Below are 9,836 nucleotides of genomic sequence, written 5' to 3'. Positions count from 1 at the left end.
AAGAAATGGACATGGATAGTTAAGGAGACTGGACTGAATACACAGTGACTCTAAGAGCCTTGAAAGGCTGGTGGAAAAGGGACATTTCCAGTCTTTGATATTAACCTTTCTAAAATTTGAGAGCATAAGTACTTATGACTTAGGGTAAAAAATAAAATAAAATTTTTGCCAGGCACAGTGGCTCACGCCTGTAATCCCAGCACTTTGGGAGGCCGAGGTGGGCAGATCACAAGGTCAAGAGATCAAGACCATCCTGGCCAACACGGTGAAACCCCGTCTCTACTAAAATACAAAAAAAGTTAGCTGGGTGTGGTGGCAGGCACCTGTAGTCCCAGCTACTTCGGGAGGCTGAGGCAGGAGAATTGCTTGAACCCAGGAGGCAGAGGTTGCAGTGAGCCTCACACCACTGTACTCCAGCCTGGTGCCTTGTGACAGAGAGAGACTCTGTCTCAAAAAAAAAAAAAAAAAAAAAAAAAAAAAAAAAAAAAAAAGAACATCCTTTTTAAAGATCTTACTGTTAGCAGTTTTGAGTTCAATTTAAATCAAACATTTGCAATAGGAAATAACCAAAAATCATCAAAATGTCTACCAAAAGGAAGAAATCACTTAAAAACCTGAAAACATAAAAAGGGTGAACGTTTTTGGCCAGGTGTGGTGTCTCACTCCCATAGTACCAACACTTTGGGAGGCCAAGGCTGGTGGATTGCTTGAGTTCGGGAGTTTGAGACCAGCCTAGGCAACACAGTGAAACCCCATGTCCATATGCCTGTAGTCCCAGCTACTCAGGAGGCTGAGGTGGGAGATCACTTGAGACCAGGAGGCAGAAGTTGCAGTAAACTGTGAGCCTGCCACTCATTGCACTCCAACCTGCATAACAGCAAAATCCTGTCTCAAAAAGAAAAGGCCCAGTGGGTTGCTTATGCCTATAATCCCAGAACTTTGGGAGGCTAAGGCAGGCAGATCACTTGAGGCCAGGAGTTTGAGACCAGCCAGGCCAACATGACGAAACCCTGTTTTTACGAAAACTGAAAGTTAGCCAAGCAGAATGGTGTGCACCCAGCTACTTGGTAAGCTGAGGCAGAATCGGTTGAACCCAGGAGGTTGCAGCGAGCCAAGATTGCATTACTGCACTACAGCCTGGGTGACAGAGCAAGACTGTCTTCAAAAAAACAAAACAAAAGAGAAAAGAAAACATTTCTACTTGCCATCTCTTGCCCAAGATCCTAAACTGCCAAGATGCCAAGAACACATTTGTGAATTTCATTTGACAAAGTCAGATTAACAAACTCTCTTTCTCTATTGCAGTTAAAAATATAAAAAAAAGAAAAAGAAAAAAAAACAAACTCTAATCTTGGAATAAGAGAACTATCTGCAGTAATTTAGTAGAAGCAGCCATGTATATATATAAGCAGCTTTGGAGGAGTGTGATTATCTAGTGTTTTTACAACCAGACATAAAATACCACAGTTTTCTGAGTGCTAATCTGTATTAAACTAGGAAAAATTACTTAACTTTCCTGAATCTTTTCTTCCACATTCATAAAAATATTGTGTGAATGACTAGAGAAATGAGGTATTTTTATCATTGTTTAATGTCACTTCATCTTTTATAGTTTTTTTCCCCCTTCTCCACCTCCTCCCTCCCAGCCTTAAAGTATTGTTAAACATTCAAGATTATCTGACCTCTTCTAATTAAATGGAGCTTGAATAGAACATGTGGCCTCCTTTGATAAATGTGCATCTGATTTTCGTAAAGTATGTAGGTTGCTTCTATGAATCGTCCCATTTTGTCCCTTTTTACCATTACTAAATTCAGAAACTATGTTTACTGATGCCACATAATCTATTCCTTTAACGAGGGAATTTAAAATTTGTGTAGCCACTTCTACACTAAGCCCACATTATTATAAACCCTGCTTTAGAAAATGAATTCTAAAATCTTAACAGTGGACCTTCAGTAAATTCAACACCTTTCATAAATCTTAAATTGTTAGTGAATTTGACTTTTTTTTTTTTGAGACGGAGTTTCGCTTTTATTACCCAGGCTGGAGTGCAATGGCATGATCTCGGCTCACCTCAACCTCCGCTTTCTGGGTTCAGGACCTGCCTCAGCCTCCTGAGTAGCTGGGACTACAGGCGCGCACCACCATGCCCAGCTAATTTTTGTATTTTTAGTAGAGACGGGGTTTTACCTTGTTGACCAGGATGGTCTGGATCTCTTGACCTCGTGATCCACCCGTCTCGGCCTCCCAAAGTGCTGGGATTATAGGCGTGAGCCACCGCGCCCGGCCTGAATTTGACATTTTTATAATTCAAGTTAACAAAACAAGTAGTTCCTGAGTTACACATAATTTGTGTTTACACAATTCTGCCTCCTCCACCATCTCATCTCACAATACAAGCATACCTTCTTTTCCCATTTGGAACAGTTTCTAGATTTCTAGATTCAGAAGGAAAGAAGTACAGCAATGAGAAAACAACTTGGAGGAGTTAGCTCAGGGATCAGATGGTCAGCAAGGCAATCCTGTGATGTTAAAATGTATATAGTTTACCAATGTCCTTCAAAAATTTAAACAGGCCGAGTGTGGTGGCTCATGCCTGTAATGCCAACACTCTGGGAGGCCGAAGGCGGGCAGATCACGAGGTCAGGAGATCGAGACCATCTACTAAAAACACAAAAAGTAAGCTGGGCGTGGTGGGCCGCGCCTGAAGTCCCAACTACTAGGGAGGCTGAGGCAGGAGAATTCACTTATCTTAAGCTACTGGACAATGTACATCCTTTTTTTTTTTTTTTCTTTTCTGAGATGTAGCTTCACTCTTGATGCCCGGGCTGAAATGCAGAGGCAACCTGGAGGCGGAGGTTGTGGTGAGCCGAGATTATTCCACTGCACTCCAGCCTGGGCAACAGAGCGAGACTCTGTCTCAAATAAATAAATAAAATAAAACAAAAACAAAAATAGCCTTTCATACCCAAGGATACATAAATATACTTGATTCCTTCAAGTGAAGGAGATATCAATTGTATATAAATTTCCTTCTACCACGAAAACAAAGGATAGCTTATCCTGCAATAAGATGAGGAGGGTTATTAGGAGATGAGAGAGGTGCAAGAAGACATGATGAGTTATGAAAGATCAGTTTCACCTGATTTCAAATCACAGAAAAGGAAGGAAACTTTATTCCCCCTTTTCACCAACTGGGCCCCTGCTATCAGAATTCAGAATTTAAATTATAACTGTCTGTTAACACAGACTTTTACAGGTAGGAAAAAAAAGCCTCTTTATAAGTTTCATGAGGAAATTCCAATCCGGCAACTAATTTGCTAACACAGTGAAGTTGACAGTCCATAGGAGGCTGAGAGGATGAGGTCAAGACTACTAATAAAGCATTAATTTTTTCTTTTTTTTTTTTTTTTTGAGACAGGGAGTCTAGCTTTTCTCCCAGGCTGGAGTGCAGTGGTGACATCTCAGCTCACTGCAACCTCTGCCTCCCCGACTCAAGGGGTCCTCCTGCATCTGCCTCCCAAGTAGCTTGGAACACAGCCAATGTGCCACCACACCTGGCTCATTTTTATACATATTTTTAGTAGAGACGGCATTTCCCTATGCCACCCAGGCTAGTCTCGAACTCCTGGGCTCAAGTGATCTGCACCCTTCTACCTCCCACAGTGCTAAGATCATAGGTGAGAGCCAATGTGCCTGGCCTAAAAGCATTAAATCTTATGGGAGAAAATGGAGAGGACATAGCAAGACAAAAGATTCCACTTCCATTTCCCTGTTGTAATTACTGCTTTGTACACACTATTTACCAAAGTCATACCTCTGGATCTGACGTATTTTCTATCTACTTGCTGTGCCTTTCCACATGGATGTCCTAGAGGCACTTCAAAGTTCCACATGCCAAATAAAAATGACCTCCCTTTATAATTCTGACTCCCCTGCAACTCCCTAATTTATAGTTTTATCCCCTTGGGTTGCTCAATTTTTAATTTTTTCCTTACCCTCTATTCAGATGCTCAATCCTTAATTCTATCTCTACAACATTCCCCCAAATAAGCCGACACCTCTGATAATGCCCTTTAGGCCCTTTTCTCTTTTGAGCTACTAATGTATCCTCACCTAAGTAGTTTTTGTTTCAAGCTTCCCCTTACCAAGCTGCCCTCCGTATTTCTACATTTTATTTGAAGCAAGAATTCCATTCCCTTACTCAAACCTTTGAGGACTGCCATGCTTACAGAATAAAGTTGAGGCTCTTCCACATGACACTAAAGACCCTTCATGTTCTTACCCCAATACACCTTTAAAAAACTTCCCTCCCTTCCTTGCACTTATCTTAAGCTACTGGACATTGTACATCTCTTTTTTTTTGAGACAGTTTTACTCGTCGCCCAGGCTGAAATGTAGTGGTCTGATCTCAGCTCACTGCAACCTCCACCTCCTGGGTTCAAGCAATTCTCCTGCCTCAGCCTCCCAAGTAGCTGGGATTACAGGCGTGCACCAGCATGCCCAGCTAATTTTTTGTATTTTTATTAGAGACGGGGTTTCACCATGTTGGTCAGGCTGGTCTTGAACTCCTGACCTCAGGTGATCTGCCCGCCTCAGCCGAAAAAGTGCTGGGATTACAGCATCATACATCTTTTCACACCACCATCTGCTCAGATTTTTTACCTCTCACAATTATTTCCCTTTTTTGTCTAACAAATACTGGTCTTTTAAGGTTCAACTCAATGTTACTTTGAGGTGTTAAGATTCATAGAGGAAATTCCTTCTCAACAAAATTAATGCCTTCTCCCTAAGAAACTGTCTCTTCAGGGATTTGTTGTAGAGTGGGGAAATAGTTTGTATTTTAGTTATACTTATGTTTTCGCCCCATCCCACCTAGACTTTAAGCTCTGCCATCTATCCACACTTAAGCCCCACACATTGAATTGCAGACATACTGCTCAAAATGACAAGAGCTGAGAAATGTTGGACAAGGAAAGGATGGTTGAGGCAGTGGGACTCTTACATTGTGTAGCAATTCTTATAACCATATGCAAAAATGTGTTAAAACCTGTCTGTGTCCCTTTCTACAATCAGACTGATTTGGTTAAGATGTCAGAACTCACTGAAGTCAGTCATTAGTATTAATATTTATACCACATTACTAAAAGAAGCTAAAAATTGGTTACTAAAAATTGGGGGCATCTTCAAACTTCTAAATGAGCCTCTCATCCATTTGTGAGGAAGGTGTGTATCTGCATTTTAAGGAAGGAATGGTGACTCAAACATCAAACAGAATTCCTTTGTATCTCCAATCTTCTTTACTTGACCTGACTGCGTAACATTCCCACTCAAAATCTGTCTCCCTTACTTCCTCTTGGCCTTTGAGACAGGGTCTGTTATCCAGGCTGGAGTCCAATAGCCTGACCCTGGCTCACTGCAACTTCCACCTCTCAGGCTCAGGAGATCCTCCTGCCCTACTAGTCAACAAGTACTATGCCCAAAAACCTCAAGGCTGCTCTGCTACAAAAATGTAGACTATAGCCCGTATGGTGCCTCACATTCAGCCAGTAATATGTAAGTTAAAATCCATACACACAAAATCATATCCTACTCACACATTCAAACACAAGAAACCATCACACACAAAGAGTCAAGACTGTTTTAAAAGGGGAGGCCAAATTATTATTATTTTAAAATTTGATTACAACCAATTTTGTTGGCATTAAAATTAGAGGCATTAAGCTGGAATGGATATATACCAAAAACCAGAAAATGAGTTTGGCAAAAATGGGAATAGTTTTCCAGTAATTTCAGATTAGAAATCAATTTAGAGCAACAAACCCCATGCTTACATTGATTGTGCCACAGATTTAAACTTCAGTAGTGCATTAGTAAACTGTTCACATTTAGGTCTTCACCTTGAGATTTGACAGCTGTTTCTTGAAAAAAACCTCAGTACCTTGTGCAAATAAGTCTTCCCTGTGCCTTAGCACACACTTAAAATTTCTCCATTGTATATGTACAAAACACCTGCAATGTGGGCAGGGCAAAATACATACTTTCATAACAAAACTATAATATACCTCTCAAATATGAACAATATACACATAATACATGGTATACAGTATTTACAAAATATAAAATATAATACAAGCTGTGATTTTTCAAACTCATCTTTTGCACTTGTATGCTGCAACAAGGCAAATTTCCATTTTTGTACCAATTTTCTCAAGAGTCCAGGGATATGGGAAAACTTATGTTTTACAAACATACTGAAATCTGAAATCTAAGATTGAACTTTCAGGAGCGTTTTTAAGTGTACTGCCATCAGCTCCCTGTTTTGGTTGGAATTTTCAACAGTGCTTCCCATCCAGTGACTAGGAGGCTTTGGAAGAACACTAGGAGAAGGTGGATCACTAAACTTTGCCCCAGCATAATTTTCCTTTTGGCTAACTTCAGTTAGAAATGCTGATTTCTTCAAATGCGTATTTTTAATGTTCTCGGTATTTTTAAAAGGCTTTTTTTCCTGCTTCTGAATTCTGTCAGATGAAACAGAATCCTGCCAAAAGCTGTTTTCATTTCTTTTTGCAGAGGTGATCTTGGTTAGTGGCAAATTATATTTGCTTTTCTGTCTGTTTGTCTTTGGTTGTTCATACAAGTGTATACCATGAACAAGCTGGCCGTGGGGAAGGGCAATTTTCTCCGATTTTCCCATCTTTGATTTTAAAACCTACAAAGACAAGAACACAAAAGTAAATATAATTTCCAGATAAAAATTTTATGAACCTCTTATCACATATCTATATTTTTTTAAGTTTGACCACAGCCACAGAAAAGAACAAAATCATATTCTTTGTAGCCACACATGTAGCTGGGGGCCATTATCCTGAGCGAATTTATGCAGTAGCAGAAAACCAAATACCACAAGTTCTCACTTGTAAGTGAATTTGAGAGCTAAACACTGGGTACAACATGAATATAAAGTGGGGAACGACAGACACTACAAGGCACTACTAGATGGGAAACAGGGAGAAGGGCTGAAAAATGACCTATTGGGCATCGTGCTCACTACCTGCGATGGGATCATTCATACTCCAAACCTCAGCATCATGAAATATACCCATGTAACAAACTTGCACAGGTACCTCCTGGATCTAAAATAGACGTTGAAATTATCAAAACTTTAGTTGTGCATGGTGGCTCACGCCTGTAATCCCAGCATTTTGGGAGGTCAGCAAGTGGATCGCTTGAGTTAAAGGAGTTCCAAGACCAGCAGGGGCAACATAGCAAAACCCCATCCCACGTCGACCACAGTTCAAAAGTTAGGCGGGATCCCTCCCGCTACGGAGGCTGGGGAGGCTGGCTAAGGCAGGAGAATCCCTTTAGCCTGGGAGAAGGAAGCTCCAGTGAGCAGAGATCATGCCACTGGACTCTAGCTTGGAGCGCAAGAGACAGACCCTCTCTCGAGTAAAAAAACAAAACCTTAAATTTCCCTTTACTTTTAGGTTCACTCTTGTTCGCCACGAAAATACCATTAATCACTACTGCTGGTTACCAGTATGCAACGTTAAGCAAATTCTAATACGTCAAATGGGATCATTCATAAATGGGACTTTTCACAGACTAGGACTGGGGCTCCCGGACACCTGCGAGGCGGAAAGCAGGGTCCGACCTTTCCGTGGCCACCCCCAGCCCGCCTCGTCTTCCAGCCCGCCTCATATTCTATTTCAGACTTTTCAAAAAAGTATGAAATAACCCAAGTCCACCCTTCAACAACTCTAAGGAAGACGACTAATAGCTCTCTTCCAGATACCCGTGCCAGAAACAACGTTTGCTGTGTACCTCCTACTTTCTGGTTTAGTAACTGCTTCAAGAACACTGCTTCACTAACCATTTTCCTAACTTAAGGGTGCTCATAGAAGTCTTGAACACATGGAAAAGCATAAACTTGGAACGCAGCACTAAACAAGGCACGACAAGAAAAGTAGAGCACAAGTTAACTTTCCACGTCAATAGGGTTCACTGCCAGAGGTCCCTGGTTAATACGTGTTCCAGAAAACAGGCCAGGAAAACAAGCACAAAAGCTTTTAGACAGTCACGGGTATTTCAAAAGTCGTGGAATTTTAAAACTTGGGAGATATCTGAGAACATAATTTAAAGAAACGCAGTGATCCCAGCCACCGCACCAAAAAAACAAAAAACGCCGTGAGCATTTTTCCCCAAGGGCACAGCTAAACTGCAAATCTCTAAGTCAATGCAACATTCACTAAATAGTGGGAACTTGATTTTATTACGAAAATAGTAAGTCATTTAAGCCCATCAAACGTTATTTGCCAAGACTTTGAAATCATTTCGTAGACTTAATCCCATTTAAACTTCTATCCATTTTGTCCTAATCCAATAGCACTGCAATCACACAGCCTAAGTCAATTCAATTGCTAACCCTTCTGAAAACGTACTGTGGACACACCAACACGAAGTACACAGTGGCAACCGTAATAAAATCAGTTTTGTGCGGCTCCTGCCAACCCATAACTTAGAACCACTAAGTAGGTCAGCCCCGCGGCCGGCAGAGCCCCAGCTGGACTGCGCGTCCCATACTGGACGCCTCACATTTCGGCACGGCTCCAACCAAACGAAACCGAGCTGCTCGGAGCCCACTCCGCCCGCAATGGCGGGACCTTAGAGACTGTCTCCGCGCTTCACTGACTAGGACTGGGGCTCCCGACAACCGGGAAGCCGAAGGCTGGGCCCCGTTCTTTCCCGGCCGCCCCCGCCCTGCCTCGCCTCCTTCATGGGCGCAGGAGCGTCGGGCACGTAGCGCGCGCTGACGTCAGGCCTCCCGCGGGCCCCATCCCTGCCCCCAGCCCGCTGAGCGCCCGGAACGCCGAAACCCCCTGGAACGCCGCCAGCCTTCTAAATCGGGGCTGTTGCTGGGGCGCAGCGGCGCTTCTTATTGGCCGACTCCTGGGAGCCAATCACAAGCGCCAGCGCATGCCTCCCCTTCCCCCTTCTTCCCCCAAAGCAAGACTGGAGCGGGCGTCACGGAAACTTCCCTCCCGAGTAAACAGCCGCCCCCCCCCGCCCCCTCCCCCCGGGTGCAGGGCCTGCAGCCCCAGAGCTCCACCACGACCGTCTAAGGGCCCGACTCCTCAACGGCCCCCAGCGACCCTTACCTCTTTCCTGAGCGGGGGTTGGTCGGGCGCCGCGGGCCGCAGTGGGGCAAGGTCGGGGCTGGCTCCTTCCGTGCGAGTTGCGGCTGCAGGACTCGGGGCCAAAACGGCGGCAGGGCCCGGGACCTCCTGCGCTCTGCTCGGGCCCGTCGTCGGGCACCGGCCGCCCTCCAGACTCGGCCGGTGCTGCTGGTACTGGTGGAAGCGGCTGGGCAGCTGCCCTGCAGGGCTGGCCGGCACCTTCTTCTTTCGCCGCTTCTTCGGCGCTGCCCGAGGTGTGCCTCCAGCCGCGACGAGGCTGCGGTTGGGCAGAGCTGCTGGAGCACGAGGCTGTGGGGTCACACACGGGCCATCTCCCCCTAAGAAGTGAGGGAGGAAAAGGGTCGGGGGCAGTGCCCGTGGATCCGGGATCCGGGGTAAAGGCGGCGGAGCCGTGGTCACCATGGGGAGGGCCCCGAAGTAACCGCGGGAGGAAAAGCCAAGCGGCGCAAGGCGGCCACCCAGGACGAGCGGCTCCCGCTGCGGGACGGAGACGACGGTCATAGCGCTAGGAAGCTTATCGCTCAGCAACGAAGAGAAAAGAAGGTGAAGCCTGTGAAGACGGGGTAGCGGCGACGGATGCTGCTAGGAGAGCCAGCGAAGATCGCGGAACATGACTCGGGCGGTGGCGGCGCAGCAAC

At 44.7% G+C, this 9,836-nt stretch overlaps 1 protein-coding gene across 1 annotated transcript; it reads right to left on the bottom strand.

Moving 5' to 3' along the window:
• Nucleotides 1–5,642: 5,642 nt before the first annotated feature.
• PNRC1 (proline rich nuclear receptor coactivator 1) lies at nt 5,643–9,836 on the bottom strand. Its single transcript, XM_002746811.5, has 2 exons — nt 9,160–9,836; nt 5,643–6,713 (listed from the first exon to the last, which is right to left on the bottom strand). The coding sequence occupies exons 1-2, from the start codon at nt 9,697–9,699 to the stop codon at nt 6,270–6,272; spliced, it is 984 nt and encodes a 327-aa protein (XP_002746857.2). The 5' UTR covers nt 9,700–9,836; the 3' UTR covers nt 5,643–6,269.

This window comes from Callithrix jacchus, chromosome 4 (assembly GCF_049354715.1).
Source record: "Callithrix jacchus isolate 240 chromosome 4, calJac240_pri, whole genome shotgun sequence".
Taxonomy (NCBI): domain Eukaryota; kingdom Metazoa; phylum Chordata; class Mammalia; order Primates; family Cebidae; genus Callithrix; species Callithrix jacchus.
Note: the sequence above shows the minus strand (reverse complement) of the source record. Positions and strands in the feature narration are given on the sequence as shown.